This window comes from Arvicola amphibius, chromosome 12 (assembly GCF_903992535.2).
Source record: "Arvicola amphibius chromosome 12, mArvAmp1.2, whole genome shotgun sequence".
NCBI classification, from domain to species: Eukaryota; Metazoa; Chordata; class Mammalia; order Rodentia; family Cricetidae; genus Arvicola; species Arvicola amphibius.
The window spans coordinates 152,025,333-152,046,629 of record NC_052058.2 but is presented as its reverse complement, the minus strand read 5'-3'; the positions used below and the strand labels follow the sequence as shown (position 1 = coordinate 152,046,629).

The following is a 21,297-nucleotide window of genomic DNA, read 5'->3' as shown; positions in this document are numbered from 1 at the left end:
TAAAACCCACAGCCTCTTTAGAACTAGAAATCCGGTCTTGTGGTTATTCTGACACCCCCGGCTCTCAGTCTCTTATTCTCCTCAGTCAACAATATTTTAGCTTGCTGCCTTGATAACAATATTTTAAGCTTGTATGATAAAAACAGCATCCTTTCCTCATAGACAGGTAAATCTCGCTATTGAATCTGACTTTCAAGCCGTCTGTCCTGTCTGAGACGTGTCTGACATGCTTCTGCCCACTCTCAATTTAGAGCCACTTCCCTAGGACCGCCACTTTAATTTCCCATCTATTTGGATTGGTAAACCAGGCTCCAGCTTTAATACAGGAGTCTAGCTAGACAAATTTATATTCAGAACTCAATGTCAGACAAGTAAATAAATTAGCTGGCACCCAGTTTTGATCAGAGCTTTTAGACAGACAACTTACTTAAGCCCCCAACAGAATGCCAGAGAGTTCTTTGTTGAAGGGAAGCCGCTTGTTGTTCCCACGGCCAGCTAGCTTAGACCTGAAATAATCACATAGAAACTGTATTATTTAAATCACTACTTGGCCCATTAGCTCTAGCTTCTTATTGGCTAACTCTTACATACTAATTTAACCCATTTCTATTAATCTGTATTGCCACGTGGCTGTGACTTAGTGGCAAGATTCCAACTGGCATCTGTCTCCAGCAGCTCCATGGCTTCTCTCTGACTCCGCCCTTCTTTCTCCCAGCATCCAGCCTAGCTTTCCCTGCCTACTTCTGTTCTTCCCTTCCATAGGCTCAAAGCAGTTCTTTATTCATTAACTAATAACACAGACAGAAGGACCTCCCACATCAGTTCTTTTCTCAGAACTGCTCATGAATTGAGGTGTAGAGCCAAGTGTGGTGGTGCACGCCTTTAATCCCAGCACCAGCACCTGGGAGGCAGAGGCAGGTGGACCTCTTTAAAAAAAAATTGATGTAGGTGTGCTGGCATTTTGCTTTGGGAACCAAAGTAGTGTCCCGGGCATGTTGGCAGGGCCATGCTCTGGTGTGTGCACACCCTGATTTCCTGGTAACGGGCTCCAGGCTTCACATTTCCTAGGATCATAGCAGGTGCTTGGTTAGAAGTGCTTTATAGTTTATAGCAGTCTTTAATGAACATCGTGCATGAGGTTCTTCTACCCCTGCATCTTCTCAGTCGTTCCTCTCTTGTGTTTGCCCTCCTCCCTTCCCACTCGACGGGACCGGGCTTGCCCTTCCAGGATCTTTTCTGTGGCCTTGTCCAGCATTAGCCTGGTGATAGCCACCTTGCTGGACATGTGGACAGCTGTGCTATTAGCCTTTTCTCGCTGCACCTTTTCAGCGTAGGTGACCAGATGACCTTGCCACTCCGCTGTCTCTGTAGTGTCCTCACACAGCCTGAGCATCATCATCTTTTCAAATGTGCAGAGATCAAAGGGGCATTACACCTGTGTGTCAGCTCATTGGAAGGAGGGGACGACATCATCTTCCTAAGCCGAGAGAGCGCACTGAAACGCTGCTTGCTTGCTTCAGTCAGAAGTCACCAATGGCTGCAAAGGGAAGAGCTGTTGTTTCCTATTTAACAAGCCTCAGAATAACCTGGTTTACCTAGGAGAGAGGCAGAGGTCGGTTTGCGCTAGATCTTTGCAAAGTCTGTGTCACTGTGTTACTGCCCTGGGTGCCATGTCCTGTCCTACCTTTGGAAGTCTAATGCGCTATTGCAGCAAACCTCCATTTGCAAAGCCCCTCCTTGGGGTGGCTCAGATTATCAGGTCTCTTAGAAATATAAGATTCTCTACCAGATTCCTAAGTCTCTAAACCTCTTTAGATAGCGAGTGATGTTGGCACACATCGCAGTACTAGAGAGGTTGAAGCAAGAGCATTTTGAGTTCAAGGCCGGCCTTTAGCTCCGCAGTGAATCTAACCTTTTTAAAGGCCTCTTTGGGGTTGAGCGTATCACTTTGGTTATGTAACTGTCCCCCTAAGTTCATGAACATTATATGCAGTAGTTAGGAATGCTGCCTGGGCTCTCACTGCAGGGCTTTATAGCATCCCTGGCTCTCATCTGCTCAGCTCAGTAGCAGCTCCCTGGCTTTCTCTTCTAAGCCGTTAACCGAGTATGTGTTAGTTACACGGAGCTGGTCTTCCGTATAAGTGAACTTGTGAGAACAGAACATGGCCTTAGGGTCACCCATAGGAGAGCAATGAGACTGGAGAGGTAGTGCCCACTAGCTCTGTTTCTTGAGAACTCAAAGCTCAGTTGGCACTGAAGTGATGCGTGGGAAACAGGAGTGAGTGTTAGGAGAACTGTGGCTGTTCTCACAGCTTTGGGAGCATGAGGCAGTGCCCCAAAAGCGCCATGACAGACCTGAAGCTGGCTCTGGTGAAATGTCCGCACGAGTCACAACCTCTGGGGTGATCCTTGCCAATAACATAAGGGACAGGCTTGTCGAGTAAGTTCCTTCAAGCGGTTAAGGAAAGCAGCGCTCTCAACACTGTCTCTCTCAGTTTCTGCATCCACAGACCAAAGAGAGAGGCTGGGAGTGTGCTGGATGCGGGAGAGAGGGAGGGTTGTAGAGGGAATGATGTGTGCAGGAAGGTGAGGAGAGCTATATCTGAACACCGTGGCTAAGCTGTGAAGGAACAGAGAGGTGTAAATGTCAGGCTGGGGGTGAGGAGCAACAAGACTGCAAGGAAAAGCCGGGGCCAGAAAGGGACTGTCGCTGTCCTGTGTACCACGCTCCAGAACCTCAGCATCACAGAAAAGCTCCCTGGGACCAGGTGGTGGCTCAGTAAAGTGCTTGCCTTCCAAGCACAAGGACCCAAGTTCAGATTTCCAGCACTCATATAAAAAGTTGGGGTTGTTGACCAAAACCTGAAATCCCAGTGCTGGAGAGGTGGGGACAAGAGGATCCGCAGGCTTCCTGGCCAGCCAGTCTTAGGAAGTACCAGCTTCAGCAGGAGCCCCTACCTCGGAAATTAAAGTAGGGGCTGGGGAGGCTCCATTTAATCAGTGTTCCTGTGGAGGGATGGGAGAATTATAAAGAGACTCACGGCCTTCTAAACTGGATGACTTGGCAAAGCAGCAGAAACAAGACAGTCCTGCCTCAAACAAGATGGAAGGTAAGAATTGACCCCTGAAAATGCCTAATGTGTTAACCTCTGATACCCACTAGAACATCACAGATCCCCTCCTGGGATGGTGACCCATAGGACAGCTGGGCTTTGCTCAGCCAGCTATCTGTGTAGGAGCTAGGACAGCAAACCAAGTATGGTGGCTCACACCTGTAATCCTGGCCCTTGGGAAGCTGAGGCAGGAGGACTGCTATAAATTCAACTCAGTCTGGTCTATATAGTGAATTCCAGGCCAACCAGAGCTACACAGCAAGACCTTGTCTCAAAAGGATCATGCTAGCAAGTGCCATTTTGGGGCCAGGTTAGGAGGTTCTGTCATGCCCCACGAGCATTCCAGGAAAGGCTCCGAGACTTTACACCTCATCTGTCAGTCATGCCTTGGCCTAGTTTCCAATGAGAAGATGAACTCTTGGTAGCGGGGAGGTGGTGTCCGTCCCCTCCTGGCCCTTCCACAGTGCTCCAGATGTTGGTGTGCAGTGAACAGTTGAACAATACAGGGGTTGGAGCACATGTCTGCCCCCTCACTGAGGCCAATGATGACTGGAGATCTTTCCAAGACCAGTCACGACAACTCCACAAGAAGACAGAGTGCTGCTCCTTAATAGTTGTACTGAAAGATGTGAAACTCTTAAAGGTGTAAGCAGTATAGTTATTTCCACTTTACAGTAGCATCCCCTGGCCCAGTGCTCTTTCCACTGCCTTGACCACAGGGCAGGTCTGCCACCTGCCGTTTTGATAGACCAGCATCTCCAAGTGGTACCATTGCTGGGGACAGCTCCTCGCTCCCTTCCCTATCATCCTATCCCATTCTGGGCACAGAACTTTTCCAGGTTACCCAGCGTGTGCTAATTGTGAGAGAGCAGAGAGGTGCCAGCAAGGGTCAGATGTCTTGAGACAGAGGAGGTGACAGAATTCCTTTAAGGAGTTCCTCTGTTAGGTGATGCCAAACAACCACACTACCAGGAGGGGGACTTTTTGCTTCACTTTAGCCTCAAGGAGAAGCTTTGAGGGCTGCTGTAACGACAAGATAGCAGAAATCTGGCGAGGGAGGGCCTTGGGAACCACTTTTGCTGTGGGGCGGTGCCACACACCAGGTTGCACAAAAACTGTGGTGGGCTTCTGCCGAGAAACTCCAGTGAGGCAGTGACCACCCCCGTGGCTTTGGGGGCGGAGCCTGAGAAGGGCGGAGCTCCGGGGCGGGGCGAGCTCAGCGCCTCCAGCGGGCTCCGCTGCTCCGACTGTAGTTTAAAAGGCTGGAAGGCGGGCTTCGCTAATATCCGAGTGCCAAAGAAGAACCGGCTTGGCACAGCCATGACCGGGCGGACAAGGGGCTCTCGGCTGCTTCGCAGTCTCCTCCTCTTCGTGTTGTTCACTGCCGGCGTCGCTCCCTTCAATTGGGATCTCCCGGAGCCCCGCAGCCGCGCCAGCAAGATCCGAGTGCACCCCCGGGGCAACCTCTGGGCGACTGGTAAGTCTTTGGGGACTTCAACAAGCGTGCCTCATTCTCCTCGGTCCCCAGTTTCCTTTCAACTCTCTGGAGGCTCATAGTGACAGAACTCCTGGGGGCTTAAGTTTAACAAGTGGGAATTAAAAGGTCAAATCTAGCAACCACGGACTTGGCAAGTTGAAGACTGAGCTGGGCCAGCATCTTAGCTCTGGTTGCCAGTTGGTCCCCCTTCCCTTAGGCAGATTGCCAGGTTTTCCTTACTCGTGTCTTCTCTGCACATCTGTCTCCGAGGCACCTTCTCCACTTCCTTCCCTAGCATCCCCCTGGTCCCGTTCTCTCTACCCTTCTTCCAGGGGGTCGGGAAAAGCTGAGGCAGTCAGCTTTGCCTCCACCCAGACTTCTGTGGCTTCTTGCTGAGCAGGAACGTTTGTCTTCCCTCTGTGAGAGCTGAAAGGTGGAATAGACCAGAACTTGCTTGTGGTCACAGGGTCCTCACTCCCTAGCTTCCATATACCCTGGCACCTCTTTTTTAGGTCACTTCATGGGCAAGAAAAGTCTGGAGCCCCCAAGACTGTCGCTGGTGGGGACAGCACCTCCCAACACCCAGAGGGACCAGAGGCTGCAGCTGAGTCACGATCTGCTCAGAAGCCTCCTGCTAAAGAAAGCTTTAGGCATGAACCCCAGTGGCCTGGCGTCCCCAATTCAGGTGAGCCCCTACCCTAGCACCTACATGGAAGAAATGCTGCCCAGCTTGGGTTCAGGGTGGGACTGCTGAGGCAGGGAGTAGTGAGTGTGGATTCCAGAAAGCCAGGGTCCCAGGGCTCAAAGAGCAAATACACAAAGACCAGAAAATGACGCAGCAGATTGCATGGGGAAGAAGTCCCTCTTTGCCCATCCCCAGCCTGAAGTCACAGTCTAGGATTGTCCTAGCCCTTAAGCAGACCTTCCTATTCTGCCCCACACAGCCTTGTCCATCCCACTTGTTACCCACTGCACTAGCCAAGGCCACCTTTGCTGTTCCAGGCTGTGCTGTGGTCCGAGCTGTGACCTGAGTCCTAGAGTGGAGACAGAATTCAGAATTAGCCTGCTTTCCATCTTATGTCCACTTGCTAACGGCAGGCTTTATCATATGCCGGTGCTCTTGACAGTGTAGGCTCTGCGGGGCTGTCCTGTGTCTTTAGGGTGCTTAACACATGCCTGGTTTCCATCTACCAGATGTCAGTAACGGTTCCTCTCCTCATCCAGCTGTGAGAATCAAAGTCCCCTTCCGGTCAAGAATGGGGCATTTGCCTGCAGACCCTGATACTTCAGAGGTTGAGGCAGGAGGATGGTTTAAGAGGAGTCCTTAGACATCAAGCTGAGCTCCCCCCCCCCCCCCCCCCGGGAGAAGTGCGATCAAACCACCACTGGCTGGAATGCAGTAACCTGTGGTGCTCAAGCCTTAGGGTCCTGCCTGGCTGGGTGGCAGCTCCTCCACTCTGCTTCTGGTGCTGGCCCCATGGCACATCACTCTCTTTGGTACTTGCTGCTGTGTGCAGAAGGCAGTGTGGTGGGGTGGAAATGTATGCCAGGGTCACACTTAGCTGCTTAGTTGTTGGGTGGCCTTAGAAATGTCACTTAACTACTCTAAGCCTGGTGTTCTTCATCAAATGGAGATAATGGGCCCGTTTATGTCCCATGCACAGTATGGTGCTGGGCACACAGCCAGCTCTTGGTAAGCAGGAGCTCCACCACCTTTCTGCAAGCCCCTGGCAGTTCCTGCTGCTGGCCCCCTTTGTTTCCCCCGTGCCTAGCAGTGCGCATGTGCTGCAAGGAGAGACAGTCCTTTGAGAAAGTCCACCTGCAGAGTCCTGGCAACCTCAGATGTAAGAGCAAGAAGGTTGGGCTGGCAGGGTCCAGAGAGAGATAGCATCACCTCTAGGGGCATTATTTTGAAGGCCTGAAATATCAAGACCAACCAGAGACTCCCTGAGGAAGCAATACTGCCAAGGCCAGTGGGAGGGAGCATCGGAGAGGTCTGGGGCAGAGCTTGGGGAGGCAGAGGAGTGGCACTGAGACATGTGCCTCGGACTTGATGTCCGTGATGCCCTTTAGTTGTCATGACGACCCTGTGAAATTGGTGTTGTATTCTGGGCAACTCAGAGACCCAGGTGAGAGCCCGCCCCTGCCCACTTCTGTGCACACCCGCACATCCCTATGGTCTGTGGACTCCACGGCCAAGTCTTCTCTTTTTGCCTTCAGTACAGGAGGTCGCTGGAGCCAGGACTGAAGAAGTGATGCCAATAACGGGACGAACACAACACGGCTTAGAATGTGTCCATCCAGGGCAGCTGCTGAATGGAACCCCAGCAGTGGCCCCGTCCGATGTAGATCCTAAGCTCAAATGTGTTACTCCCTTACTGTGATTTCTGGTTGGATCACCAGGAATGTTGACGATGCCGACAGCAAGGCTCTCCTGCTGCATTTCTTGCTTCCCTGGTGAAGTTGCAAATAAAAACACTGCTCTTTACACTGACTGTCTGGGCCTCTCCTTCCACCCCCGTTTGAAGAAAGGGGAAAGGGCTCTGGAGGGTGGTGTGTTTGTCAATGGGTGGTCTCGGGAAAGCCCCATCACCTTTTACAATGGCGCCAACCAGGCACTGAATGATGGCCAACTCTCGGCAGTTAGGTACTGGGTTGGCTGCTCTGGCTCAATGCCGTTTCTACGACCTAAAGTTTCTTTGCCTGTGACGGTGGGCTGCCTATATGATGCTGCACTATGCTACACTCACCCCATCTTTCATCCCAAGCTTTAGTGCGAGACCTGGTACGTACAGGAGAGAACCACGCCAGAATTCAGCTCTGCTGTGCTCTTAGTCTTCTCTGGTGGTAGGGACCTCCGTACAGGGTGACAGTTTTATCGAATATAAACGAGTGTCAGATACTTTTTTGACAGGGTCTTGTGTAACGTAAACTGGCCTCGAACTCCCTATGTAGCAGATGATGACCTAAAACTTCTCATGCTCCTGCCTTTATCTCCTGAGCACTGAAATTACAGGCGTGCGCCACCATGCCGGGGTGGGGTGTGGGGGTGGGGTGGGAGGTGGGAGTTACTTGGTACTGGAAAGCGAACTTCGTGCATGCCAAGCAAGCACTCCACCAGCTGAGCTACATCTCTAGCCCAACAAGATTCCTTTAAAAAAAATCCTAAAGTATCCTTCACGGGCATATTCACGCAAACTTTTGAATTAACTGTTCACCTTAAGTTCCAATAGAGTCTATTGTACCTGGCTTTGGGACACTGACAGCTCTTCGGCTGCACATACTTGATCCTAAAACAAGGACATATTTGATGTCTCCGGTCCTGCTTGGAGCTGACATCGAAGAATCTGTTTCTGCGCCGCTTTTTCTCCCCCGGATCAGCAAGGCTGCGCTCTGCACTGAGCGCTCCCAACACCGCTAGGCTGTAAACCACGCCCTCTCCTCGCGAGAACACGCGCCTGCGCAGGAAGTCAGGCTGGCGGAAGTGGAGTGGCGGAGGCGACAGTTGCTATGGAGCTCGCGGAGGACTGGCTGGTGGAGTCCTTGCGCTTGTAAATCGGGCCGTGGGCGGGTCTGGTGGGCAGTGAAAGAGGGCGCGGGCCGCAGGGACCCGGGGGTGGGCTCGCGGGCGGTGCTCAGACACGACCGGGCGGGGAGGGTCCTGATTCCCGGCCTCTCGCTCTGGGACACTCTGTCTTTTTGTAAGCAAGTGATGTGACCAGATGTTCATTCGTGAAGGCTGGTTATGTTGCGTCGGGCTCTAGGTTAACTTGAGCACAGGTTTTCCAGTGATCATCTCAACTTCAGGAAAATCAGCTCTGCGGAACCCTCGTGATTCCACAGATAAGAATGGCGTCGGTGCCTGGTCCGATACACACAGGGACTCAGTCCCATATCTAGCTGACTCCAGAGCTGGGACCACTAATCCAGCAGCGATAGCAGAGTTCTTGGTCAACCCTATGGTTTCGTGCACCGTATGATTTTTGTAACCCTATTCTGCAGGTACCAAGATTTCCACGCGTTTGACCTTTCAGGAGCCACTCGAGTCCTTGAGTGGGTCGGTGAAAAAGGTAATATACCTAGCCTGCTACTAATAGAGATGAATCTCTGCCCCCTGGGATGATTCTTTAGAGACCCATCCAATTTCCATCTTCTGACACAAGACTGCCCACTTTTGAACAAGGAAGAAATTTATTCTTTGGGAGAAGTTATAAATCCAGCCACGATCCACGATGTTTCTGTTTTTCATAAGTTACTATTTTGTTTCAGGAGTCTTTGTTGCTGGTTTTGAAAGTTCGAAAAAAAATGAGATCCTTCATTTGATACTGCCACTCAGACTCTCTGTAAAGGAGAACCAGGTAACTTAAACAGAGATGCTGACACTATGAGTCAGCTTGTACTTACTGTGCATTTCCGGAGTGCCTGTTGCCCACAAGGTACCGTCCATCCCTGACAAGCACTGAGTCTGCCCATAAAATCTAGCAGGAGAAAGCTCTTGTGCATAGGGGTGGATGCTGACCAGAGTCATGTGGTTCCCAAGAGAGTGACCACAGATAAAGGGTAATCTTACTATATCAAAAGTGGACTTACGGAGCTGGAGAGATGAATGGCTTGGGCTGAGAGCACCTGCTGCTCTTCCGGACAACCTGTGTTTGATTCCTAGCAGCCACAGCGCAGCTCACGATTTTCTATAACTCTTGTCCTGGGGCATCCAGCATCCTCTTCTGGCCTCCAGGTGTGCATGTGATATACAGACATGTATGTGACAAAACACCCATATACATAAAATAAATATTTTTTAAGAATAGATAGAGGGGCTTGAGAAGTAGCCCAGTGGTATAGTTTTCCCATAGCACGAGCAAGGCCTCATAGCATCGTACACACACAAAATAGATTAGGGGATCATTAGGGTATAGAAGTCGGTGAGAACCATATGGATGGTAAGATCACCTAGAATGGAGGTGTGGGATCTGAGGATTAAGAGAAGACAGCAGGGACAGAACCTTAGGGAATGTATTTTCATGATGCAGAGAAAGAGCTCTGTAAGTATAGTTAGTGGCTACTACTGCTAGCCAGCCAGGGCTACGCAGTGAGAGCTTGCCTCAAAAAATCAGAACAAAACAAAACAAAAAACAAAATGAAACAAAACAAACAAGCAAACAAAAACGAAGAAGAAAAGAAAGAAAAATCAGGTGCTGTCTGATTGCCCCCCTTTGTGTTTTAGGGTTTATTCCCGGAGAGAGATTTTAAAGTGTGCCATGGAGGGTTTTCAGACAGATCTGTCTTTGACCTAAAGCATGTGCCAGATACCAGGTATGGCCAGTCTGTGTCCCAGACCTTCCATTCTTTGGGGACGACGGGAAATGCTCAGCAGTGTTCTGACTTCTTACCACCGTGCCCATTTCTCAGTCTGCAGACATAGGTGGGTACTCATTGGGCCGGGGCACACAGGTTTAGCCTATGAAGATACCAGTAGCTCAGCAGCCGATTTGAGTAGTGGAGGCAGCAGGTCCCTGGGGTTGTTCCAGGACCAGATACAGAGTGGAAAGTACTTCGAAGCTTTTCAGAGAGCTGTCAACCAAGGTTGTGTGTTCAGGCTCCCCATGTGTGTCCTCTCCAGGCGACCATCATGACCTGTGAAAGCCTGGGCTTGGGCTGTGGTTCTCTCTGAGTTGTGAGCCTGTCCCTAAGGCAGAGTGAGCCTGCTCAGCTGTTGAATGAGGGTAGCTGGTCCCAGGGATCCTGGGTAGGCTGGAGGGGAAAGGCTGCCAGGGTGAAGGTGAGCGCCCCTCTGTCTGGACTGAGGTTTTCTGTCTCTCTGGAACAGGTTGCTGGTGACCAGTGGCCTTCCCGGGTGTTACTTGCAGGTGTGGCAGACTGGAGAGGACAGTGGTGAGTGGCGCTCACTTGGGGGACACTGGAGTTTTAGTAAGATGACTCACATGGTCCTGGTCCTTGAGCTGAGCCAGTAAGAAGCCTTGAGAGGACAGGAGCAGCACAGTTTCTGTCTGTGTTTGTACCACACAGATGCGTTAGCGTCCACAGTGTGACAGACAGGCCAAATGCTACAGCTTCCTTGAGCTTCCATCAGGATTGGAGTTTACCGACCCAGCTGCTGGCAGAGCAGCTAGAGAGCCAAGGCCTCTCAGCTGGGCAGGGCCACTACGGGCACTCAGCTCGAGGAGGCGGAGGCATCGAAGAGGTCCCTCTTCTTAAGGTCTGCTCGTTCTGGGGGAGGAGGATAGCAAGTGAGCAAAGGTTCACTGGCAGTCTACCTGGAAGTCACAGCATTGGCACAGGAAGTCCCCTTGTGGAGAATAGAGATGGGACTGCAGGTCCCTGTCCAGCGGGCACCAGAGCATGTCCCCTTTGGCTGACCCAGCCTTTCATTCTGCCCCCCAGTGAGAGGCACACTCACAGCAGGAGTGGGCCGCCCCACACTGTGGCAGAGCTTCTCACAGTCAGCACAGTGTCTGTCCCTTCTCTCAGGCCTCAGTGCTGCTCCCGTGAGGGATGCTGTTGGGCTCAGCCCTGTGCACCTCCCGGTCGCTTGTCTGCATGGTCTTCCTAGTTCCTTGTGTGGCGGGTCTTTGGCGTTGCTGCTGTTTAATGATTTTATTGATTTTACCTACCTTAAAACCCATCCATATCAAGTGTATAGGTCAATAATTTTTAAAGAAAATTTGCCAAGTTTTATAGCCATCACTATAAATCAGTTTTAGGACATTTTTTATCACTTCCAATAAGATCTGTTATGCCATTAACTATTAATCTCACTCCTACACCCTGTCCCAGACAATCAGTATATTTTCTCTGTAGTAGATTTGCCTATTCTGAAGAAAGTCTTATCAGGGGACCTTTCATATATTCTCTTGTGCCTGGTCTCTGTCCCTTAGCGCATGCTCTTTAAGATTGCCCTTGTTATAGCGTACATCAGTACTTTATTCCTTTTTTATTGCTGATACTGTTCCCTTGGATGGTATGACACATTTTGTCTGTCCGTTCCAGTCCTAATGTACAAATCTTGATATGGACATATATTGCTGGATTATGTGGTAAATTTATGAGGTTTTGTTTAATTTTTTAGGAAATTAAAAGTTGCCAACCTAGTCTACAGAGCTAGTTCCAGGACAACCAGAGCTACACAGAGAAACCCTGTCTCAAAAAACCAAGAAAAAGGGGCTGGAGAGATGGCTCAGAGGTTAAGAGCATTGCCTGCTCTTCCAAAGGTCCTGAGTTCAATTCCCAGCAACCACATGGTGGCTCACAACCATCTGTAAAGGGGTCTGGTGCCTCTTCTGGCCTGCAGGCATACACACAGACAGAATATTGTTTACATAATAAAATAAATAAATATTTAAAAAAAAAAACAAGAAAAAGAAAAAGTTGAATCTGGAGAGACGGCTTAGGGTTAAGAGCTCTCCCTGTTCCTGCAGGGGACCCGGGATTGGGTCCCAGCACATTTATTTGTCAGGTAGCTCCAGTTCACAGGGTTCAGGCACCCTCTGACCTCCGTGGGCACCTGCACACACACACGGTGCACATAAACTCATACAGGAACATAGACATACACATACATAAAGTTTCACAAAATGGTTTCATTGATGTTCCCATTAGCGATGTGCAAAAGTTCCCATTTTCCATGGCTTCACCAACATTTGCCACTGTCTCTGTGCCTAGGGATTAAACCTGGCACCTGCTAGGCATGCACTTGTCCCTAACCCTGCCGTTTTTATAAGGCTGTGCTAATGGGTGTGGTACTGTCGGTCTCTGTAGCTCTCGTTTGCGTTTCTCCACTAACAGCCCTGGCCATCCCTTGTGTGGCTGTGAAGCCTCTCATAGATTTAATGAGATGGCGGCCTCTCACCAGCAACCGACTTGCTGGCTTTTATTGAGGTATAAAAGTTCTTTGTATGTGCCGGATACAAATTCTTCATTAGATACATTTGCTAATCATTTATCCCAGTTTGGTGTTTTACTTCTCATCGGTCTGTATGGTGTTTTGCTTTTGTTTTTTTTTTTTTGTGGGGGGGCAGGAAATGAGGTCTTACTATATAAACCAGGGTGGTCTCATCTCAGAAGTGCTGAGATTAAAGTGTGTGCCTGCCGCCACTCCTGGCTCTTTCCTCTGGGTTGGTACAGGGTGGGGATTCTCTGGAGGATGTACTTTCACACCGACTGGAAAGGACTCAGACTTTTTTAGACAGAGTTTCTCTTTGTAGCCTTGGCTGTCCTGGAAATCGCTCTGTAGACCAGGCTGGCCTAACACAGAGATCCACCTGTCTCTGCCTCTGGAGTGCTGGGATTAAAAGCGTGCACCACACTGCCTGGCAGAGACTGGGTTCTTGTTTTGTGTATGCATGTGATTACTACGATACTGGGTGGCAAGGGAGCAAGGCCTCAGATGCGCCAGGCAGCTGCTGGGACATTGGATTATATTCCAGCCCCTCCTGAATCTTTGAAATAGTCTCCCTTCCTGCAGCTGAGACCCCTCCCCTGGCTCAGAGCTGCAGGTCCTGGGAGAATTGGTTTCAGGCTCCTTGGAGCCAGTGCAGGGGAGTCAGGGAAGTCTGACCCGGGAGAGCCAGGCAGGCTCTGCTTAAGTGGCCTCAGCTGCAGCCTTTTGGTGCTCCCTGGAGACCAGCTGCAGCCCGAGGCCCAGCTGTTGTGTCTGCTCCTGTGTTGAGAAGCCTAGATGCCATGCCCTGGGGGGAGCACATGGCCCAGTCGTCCATGTGCTCCGTGTGCTCATGGTGCCGGGACTGTTGGAAGGAGCACACCGCCACACACTCCTGTTCAGCCACTTTGTACCCTTCTCGTACCCCACCCTCACTGTTCTGACCAGTGTCCTTAAAACTGGAGACACTTGGGGATCTTCATACAGTGTGGGCACAAAACAGTGGGTTTGTGTGTGTGTGTGTGTGTGTAGAATGAAAACACAAAGCACAAAACAAAAATTTCTTTTTTAAGTAGGTTGTGCAGCAAATGTCTTGTCCCAAACTGTTACAGGTGCCATCAAGAGAAGCACCAAATGAATCCCAGCACTCGGGAGGCAGAGACAGGTAGATCTCTGAGTCTGAGGCCGGCCTGGTCTACATAATGAGACCTATCTTCAAAAACTTAAAAAAAAAAAAAAAGGCATCAAATGGTGTAGAATGCGGAGACTAGAAACAGCTAACCAAGCAGCCTGAGCCTGAGACAAAGTAAAACTACAGAGATGAAACCAAACAAAATTAAAATTTATATTCTATTCCAGCAGTGGGAGATGGAGACATGAGAATCAAGAGGTTAAGGCCAGCCTGGGCTAGCAGGATCCTGTTTCAAAAAATAAGGGGGGAGGGGGAGGCCCAGCAAGATGGTTCAGCAGGTAAAGGCGCTTGCTGCCCAGCCCGACCATCTGGCAATCGAAGTTCAATCCCAGGACCCTCGCAGTGGAAAGAAAGAGGTGATGCCTGCAAGTTCTTCTGTGACCCCCACATGTACAGCTACAATACTCAAGTAATTAATGTGGAAGATGAAAACCAAACTAAAATTTTCTTCTACTTGAGTACATCTTTTTTCAACTTTGCACAGGAGGCAGGCCCTCCTATCTTCCCACTTTCACCAGCAATACCAGCAGCCGCGAGCGCCCAGAGCGTGTTCGGGAAGAAGCGGGGCTGGTTCGTGGACTCAGAACTTGTTCCTTTTCTCTGGAGATGTGACTGACATCAGTCAAGTGCTCCTTCCCTTCATCTTTCTCTGCCAAACAAGTCAGAACTGTGTGCTTTCCAGGTGGCCACAATGACTCATCGTCTCCCGTTTGCAAATAGTTCGTAAGGCAGATCCTGAGGACGTGAAGGTGCTGCTGGCGGGTTCAAGAATGAACAAAACCCCGAGTGCTTTCCTCTCAGCACCTCTCTCCAGCCCTCAGCTCCCATCCCCTTGCCCTTCTAAATGGCAGGGTTTCTAGCGAGCCCTCGCTGATTCTCTGCTCTTTGGCCTCTTCCCCTTTCCTTCAGATGTCATCGAAGCCCTCCGTACCATTGATGTGCAGGACAGAGAGGAGAGTCTCTGGCCTCGGGTGTCTGTCTTCTCCTCTGCAGCACCTGGAATCCTCCACGGGGCTCGGCTCAGTGGCCTGAGGACGGTGGACATAGAATCCCAGAAGATCACATACAGCTCAGGTACTGCCGCAGTGCGCCCCCTGCCGGCTCCTCCAGCTAGCTCAGCCCGGAGACATGGCTAGGGCCTCTGCCATCCGCCTGGGGAACCTGGGGCGTGCTGTACTAACCAGGCCTCCGGGGCTCAGCACCCACCCAGTAGAGCAGACTGGCAAGACAAAGCAGAGAGAGTGTAAACATGACGTGCTCTGTCCGGGCCTGGCGCAGCCCACCAGCCTTGCCACATTGCACTTTTTCTTCTTTGCCCCATCTTCTAGGGACCAGTGACAGCGAGTTGTTGAGCAGCCTTCAGGTTCTAGATGCGGACACCTTTGCTTTCTGTGGCACCTCAGGTCGCCTGGGGCTTGTGGACACCCGCCAGAAGTGGGCACCTTTGGAGACTCTCAGCCCCAGCCCTGGCTCTAGTGGAGAGAGATGGTGTGCAGATGTTAGGAACAAGGGGCAAGGCCCAGGGCCCTGCATCGCCAGCCTTGGCTCAGATGGGCAGCTCCGTCTCCTTGATTCCCGGAACCTCTGTCACCCTGTGAGCTCAGCCCAGTGCCCCGTGTCCAAACCCAGCCCTGACCCAGAGCTGCTGCGAGTGACTTGGGCTCCAGGCCTGGACAACTGCTTGGCTATTTCAGGTACTGTTGAGAGGGCGCGTTTGTCACACCCCTGCTCAGGTACTGTTGAGAAGGGTGTGTCTGTTACACCCCTGCTCATCCCAGGGATGGTAGCTTGGGGAAGAATCTGCACCCCCATGCCTAACCTGGTGCAGAAGTTCAGGTTGCCTACCCCAAGCACCGCTTTGGTCTCTGGGCTGGCTCCTCAAAGGCAGGTTGCTCCCCACCCTGGCCACCGAACTTGCACCAACCAGCAGTGGCCCTTACCAGCCTAGCAGAGGTCCAGGTGTGTTGAGAGACTTCTAGACAGTAAGATCCGGAACAGCTCAAGGCTGCACCCGAAAGAGGTGGCAGCGTCTCCACGAGCTGCTGGTCTGCTTGGGTTTTTAACTGAAGCCACACTGGAGCCTGAGGGTTGTCATTGCAAGGGTGTGTTCAGTGGGGCCATCTAGAAGCCAGTGAGAAAGGACTGTTGAGGGCACAAAGGGGGAAGTTCAGAATCCAGAAGGAACAGTGCCAGAGAGAATGGGAAAGAGCAGCTGGACCTCAGCGGATGGACAAGAGGCCGAACACTAGAGACAAGGCTGTTGGCTGAGGACCCAGAGGCGGAGGGGTTGGAATTTGGAGTGCATTGAAAAGGGTTGAAAGTTTCTTCTGCCTCCATGTCCTGTGGAGATGCTGTTATGGAGATTAAAGATAACACATGTTGGCATTGGGCATAACTCAGTAAAGCCTGCCATGCGAGCTTGAGGATCTAAGCTTGATCCCCAGAATCCATGTAAACCTGGACACTGCCAACTGTGGTAACCCATACCTTTAATCCCAGCTCTGGGGAGACAGAGGAGGTGGTTCTCTGTGTTTGAAGCTAGCCTTGTCTATATAGCATATTCCTGGTCAGCCAGGGCTACATAGACTGTCTCACAGAGAGAGGGGGATGGGAGCCGGGAGAAAGGAGGAAAAGCTGGATGTGATAGTGTGTGTAGCGCCTGGGAAAGGGACTGGAGGTTTAGACACATAAAGACACACAGAGACACGGGGACATGGGTCATCCTTGAAACAAGAATGCCAACTTTATTGTGCTGCAGGGAAGCTTATATAGGGATCCTTAACTGATAGCCACGCCCCAGATCCTGGGATTCCCAGCTGTAAACACACCAGAACCCACTCCTCTGCCATCAGGAACTCATGAGGGGCTCGTGCCCAGAGCAGCTGCAGGCGCAGGGAAACAAGTTGTTTACTCTTTCACTCCAGCAGGCAGAAGGTCGAGGCAGGCAAAGAAAGTCAAGGGCCAGGTCTGCAGCCTCCAACAAGGATGTTGTTATATTTCCAGCACCAGGGAGACAGAGATAGGCAGATCTCTAGGCTCATTGGCCGGCAGTCTAGCCAAACTGGTGAGTTTCCAGCCAATGGAAAGACTCTATGACAAAAACAAGGTGGACTGTGTCTGAAAATGATGCTTAAGGTTCACCTACAGCCAGTCACTCTCACACACACACACACACACACACACACACACGATGCTTAAGGTTCACCTACAGCCAGTCACACACACACACACACACCGTGCATCCACCTCAGGCCTAGCTATGTGGCCGATACTCTGTGGGTGGGCGGCAGGTATTCATAGCTGCTCATGGGGACATCCCCCACTGCTGCAGGTGTAGCTTTCTTCGTGGGTGGCCTCCGAGTGTCTCATGGCAGAGGAAGTTGCCCAGGAAAGAGAGGGATGTAGGGTCACTCCTCTTTTTTGTGTCCTCCAGGCTTTGATGGGACAGTGCAGATCTATGACGTCACGTCATGGGATGGACAGGAAAGCCAAGTGGAGCCTCTTTTCACTCACAGAGGCCACATCTTCCTGGAGGGAAATGAGGTGGACGCTGCTCCTCTGGTCACCACCCATACCTGGCACCCTTGCAAACCCAGAACTTTGTTGTCAGCGGCAAGCGATGCCTCTCTGCACGTGTGGGACTGGGTGGACCTCCAGGCCTCCAGTTGACAGCAGCCGTTTCCCTCCTGGGCCTCTGAGAAGAAGGGGAGTTGCTCGAGTGAGTGGCTAGGACGCTGAGTGACCACAGGCCTGTCACAGCTGTTGGCTTCAGGCAGGTTAGCCTGTCCTTGTCCCTCTTTCATCTGTAAAATGAAGATGGTGGTGGCTGCCACCCAGGAAGGCCACAGGTACCCGAGAACAGTTGGTAGGGTGTGTGGCACAGCATGGAATGGAAGTGACTGTTGGCTCCAGGAGCCCCACCTCCTAGTGTGAAGTGGCCTGCTGTGCTCCTGTCTCCTTCACACTGTCTTGGTGAGAACAGGAGAGTGTGGATGTGGGCGTGAACTCTTCACAGAAGGAAACAATGTCTAAGGGCCAATAAACATTGAAGAAAAACAGTAACAAGCAAATAGCTACCGTTTATTTTGTTATTTAGTTGTTGGGCAGGGGATTGATCCAGGGCCTACTGTGCTATGTCCCAACCCCTTTTAAATTTTTTGTTATACCCTTTTAAATTTTTTTTTTGAGTTTTTCCTGGTGTGTGTGTACATGTGAGTGTAGGCACTAGGAAATGCTGGCAAGGTGGGTCATTCTGAGTCCTCTTTGCGTCCTGCTGTCTGTGTGCCATGACCTCTGTGCATGCTGGCACACTGGAGTGAGCACGGCCTGTTGTATGGCTATGCAGAGACTACATGACCCTGGCAACTTTTATAAAGGAAAACATTGGGGCTGGAGAGATGGCTCAGTAGTAAGAGCACTGGCTGCTCTTCCTGAGGGCCTGAGTTCTCTTCCCAGCAACCACATGGTGGCTCACAACCATCTGTAATAAGATCTGGTGCCTTCTTCTGGTATGCGAGCATACATGGAGGCAGAACGTTGTATACATAATAAATAAATCTTTAAAAAAATATTCACAACTAAAAAAAAAAAAGGAAAACTTTTAACTGGGGCTGGCTTACAGTTCAGAGATGTACATGGTGGGAAGCATCTGGATCCACAGGCAACAGGAAGAGACACTGGACTTGGCTTAAGCTTTTGAGATTCCCAAAGCCCCACCCCCTGTGACACACTTCCTCTAACAAGGTCACACCCCCAATCATGCTGCTTCCTGAGTCTGTGGAGGCCTTTTTCATTGAAACCACCACAGGTCCCATCCTTATGACCTTATTCAACCTCAATTCCTACACCTCAACTCCAAATATCACGCTGGGGTTGCAGCTTCAGTATATGAATGGGTAAAGGGCACACACCTCCTTCCATAGCACCTAAGAAATATTTGGGAATAAGAAAAACCTAAAAATAAATAAAAAGTAAGTTTTATGTTTATTTGTTTTGAGACCTGGACTCATTGCACAAAAGCTCAGGTTGACCTTGAACATGCAGGCCTCCTTCCTCAGCCCCAGAGGCCATTCCCAGCAGATGTGGACACAGATGTGGGTTCTCTGCCCTCCCCTCCTACCTCAGCATCCTGAATAGCTGGGATGCCGGCATGGGACACTAGGACCAGCGTAGAGATGAACTGTGTGGTTCTTTTACAGTGATGTTCATAGAGGTTGGTTTTGGGGAGCCCTGAGAACTGCAGTTCCCTGGCAGGATGTTCATGCTCGGTTTCTGAAGCTTTCTCAGTCACTCCCGCCCCCCTCCCGGAGCGCATTTCCTATCTCCGCTCTGCTCAGCGTTGTCAGATTGATGGCTTGAAATTGGCCGTGGTGGGCGTATTTACATCTCAGAAACTGGCAAATGTTACAAAGCGAGGCTCTTGTTTCCCCCCAGAGACCAGGGTTACCAGCAGCCACCAGCTAGGCTATAGTATTTCACTGAGTGAAAGCAGAGCGAGTAATTTAGAAAATCGGGGAGCGGTGTGTGATCTAGAAGGTGCTTTGCTCAGATGGATCCGGCAGGGGCTGGCCAGGAAGACCAAACACACCCCGGGTAATTGAATTGAATGGCACAGGAAGCGAGGAAGGCAAACAACCGCAGCCTGTGGAGGCGGTAGGCCTCCGGGTAGGAGTTGCAGTCTCGTGTGTGGCCAGAGCCTAGATGACAGCAGAGGCAGCCTCGGGCTCTAGATCCACAGAGAAGATGGCCGACTTCTACAGAGAGTACAGGGACAGGAGACTGGGACGGAAGTGAAAAGAAAGGTTCATCGAGATATACAAATTTCCCTTCAGCTGAGCCGTGTCAGGAACGGCAGCCTCACAACACAGGCGGCGGTGATGGGAGAAAAGCATTAGCAGAAAGAGCAAGCCAGGACCGTAAGGCGTCAGACATAACGGGGCCTGAAAGGGAGCTCTGAGCCAGCCAGGACTACATGGTGAGACCCTGCCTCAGAAACAATAAAAGACCTCAGACTTGGCGCCCATGGGTCAGGGGACAAGTCCTTGTCCTGCACTCGGTTTCCTCTCTAAAGTGGCATGATCAGAGTCCAGTCCCCTGGGTGGCTCAGTGGTTATCTAAGGCCATGGAGCAGAGAGCTTAGCACAGGCCTGGCCCAATACATGTTAACTGAGCAGTTTTTTTATTTTGGCAGTGACACGGATCAAGCCTTACATATGCTAGGCAAGTAAGTGTTCTATCGAGCCACATCCCAGTCCTGGCTCCGTGTTTTATAATTTTTAAAAAATGCTGCAAGATCCCCAGTGGCAGTAGGCAGCAGAAATGCTGTAGGTCCCAAATGGTGATAGCGGCCCAGGCAGAGACTGCTGCCGGTCCCCGAGCAGTGGCTGGTCCCAGGCAGGGAGACACATGGCGGGCGGGCAGGAGACAGAGACATGGATAGACAGGACATGCAGAGTGAGGTTGAATATTTATTCAGGGGGTTATGGAGGGGGAAAGGGGAAGGGGGAAGAGGGGGGAGGGAGAGGGAGAAAGAGACAGAGAAGGGGGAGAGGAGAAGTGGGGAGAGAAGCAGAGGCGAAGCTGCCTCTCCGAGAGGAAGATGGAAAAGAGAGCAAGCTCAGGCCCGAAGCTGAAGATCAGCCTGCCTCAGTGGATGGGGAGGGAATTGGTGTGGCTTGTTTCTTAAAGGGACCAGGGACCAAAACCATAACACCGTGTACTTTTTATTTATATTAACATTTTTTCCCCTGAGACAACTTTTGTACCACAGGCTGGCCTCAAACTGCAATCCCTGTGCAGCCAAGGATAACTCTGTACTACGTCCTCCTGCCTTCACCACCAAGCACTGGGCCTAAAGGCATGTGCCTCCCACCCACCCGGCTTTTATAGCAACTTGGTCATTTAGTTTGTTTTTTGAGACAGGGTTTCTCTGCAGAGCTCTGGTTGCCCTGGAATTTGCTTTGTGGACCAGGCTGGCCTTGAACTCATAGAGATCCACCTGCCTCTCTCTCCCGAGTACTGGGATTAAAGGTTTGTACCACCATCACCCAGCTGCAACTTGTTAAATAAATTAATCTCATCTATTCCCTATTATAGCATATTCTCTCTCTCTCCATCTCTGTCTGTCTCTGTTTCTCTCCCTCTCTCCCCTTCTCTCTCTCTGTCTCACGGTCTCTCTTTCTGTCTCTGTCTCTCAGAGGAACGGTTTTATTTGGATTTACCATTATCACCATTATCATTTTCACAAATAAATAAATGTTGTAAAAGCTGAAAGGTCCCGTTCCTGCCCTGTAGCGCCCGTGCCACTACAACACGGTACATGAGCCGGAAACTAAGCTGGAGACTTAAAAACACACGCGCACACAGACAGACGCAGACGTGGGTCATCCTTGATACAAGAATGCCAATGCGAGCCGGGCGGTGGTGGCGCACGCCTTTAATCCCAGCACTTGGGAGGCAGAGGCAGGCGGATCTCTGTGAGTTCGAGACCAGCCTGGTCTACATGAGCTAGCTCCAGGACAGGCTCTAAAGCTGCAGAGAAACCCTGTCTCGAAAAAACAAAACAAAACAAAAAAAGAATGCCAATGCCCAGTTTATTGTGCTCAGGGGAAGCTTCTAC

At 50.9% G+C, this 21,297-nt stretch overlaps 2 protein-coding genes across 4 annotated transcripts; both read left to right on the top strand.

The window, feature by feature from the left end:
- Positions 1 to 1,212: 1,212 nt before the first annotated feature.
- Nmb (neuromedin B) lies at positions 1,213 to 7,078 on the top strand. 2 transcript variants are annotated; one of them, XM_038313720.1, is made up of 3 exons: positions 1,213 to 4,590; positions 5,103 to 5,275; positions 6,816 to 7,078. In XM_038313720.1, exons 1-3 carry the CDS (start codon positions 4,434 to 4,436, stop codon positions 6,972 to 6,974), a joined length of 489 nt encoding a protein of 162 aa, XP_038169648.1. In that variant the 5' UTR covers positions 1,213 to 4,433; the 3' UTR covers positions 6,975 to 7,078. The 2 variants fall into 2 exon arrangements, with proteins under 2 accessions (XP_038169648.1, XP_038169649.1); XM_038313721.1 differs by having other exon boundaries at positions 6,811 to 6,974.
- A 981-nt stretch (positions 7,079 to 8,059) lies between these two features.
- Wdr73 (WD repeat domain 73) lies at positions 8,060 to 17,744 on the top strand. Of its 2 annotated transcripts, none has more exons than XM_038314279.1 (8): positions 8,060 to 8,141; positions 8,593 to 8,660; positions 8,860 to 8,948; positions 9,815 to 9,903; positions 10,418 to 10,482; positions 14,589 to 14,753; positions 15,083 to 15,373; positions 17,113 to 17,744. In XM_038314279.1, the coding sequence occupies exons 1-8, from the start codon at positions 8,101 to 8,103 to the stop codon at positions 17,346 to 17,348; spliced, it is 1,044 nt and encodes a 347-aa protein (XP_038170207.1). In that variant the 5' UTR covers positions 8,060 to 8,100; the 3' UTR covers positions 17,349 to 17,744. The 2 variants fall into 2 exon arrangements, with proteins under 2 accessions (XP_038170207.1, XP_038170206.1); XM_038314278.1 differs by having other exon boundaries at positions 15,008 to 15,373.
- Positions 17,745 to 21,297: the final 3,553 nt, after the last annotated feature.

Bases quoted from the DNA above. Each gene is read 5' to 3' on its own strand.
- Nmb (XM_038313720.1), top strand. From the start codon at position 4,434: ATGACCGGGCGGACAAGGGGCTCTCGGCTGCTTCGCAGTCTCCTCCTC. The intron at 4,591-5,102 runs GTAAGTCTTTGG...CCTCTTTTTTAG, and splicing joins GGGCAACCTCTGGGCGACTG to GTCACTTCATGGGCAAGAAA. The intron at 5,276-6,815 runs GTGAGCCCCTAC...CCTTCAGTACAG, and splicing joins GCCTGGCGTCCCCAATTCAG to GAGGTCGCTGGAGCCAGGAC.
- Wdr73 (XM_038314278.1), top strand. From the start codon at position 8,101: ATGGAGCTCGCGGAGGACTGGCTGGTGGAGTCCTTGCGCTT. The intron at 14,754-15,007 runs GTACTGCCGCAG...CCCATCTTCTAG, and splicing joins GAAGATCACATACAGCTCAG to GGACCAGTGACAGCGAGTTG. The intron at 15,374-17,112 runs GTACTGTTGAGA...TGTGTCCTCCAG, and splicing joins CAACTGCTTGGCTATTTCAG to GCTTTGATGGGACAGTGCAG.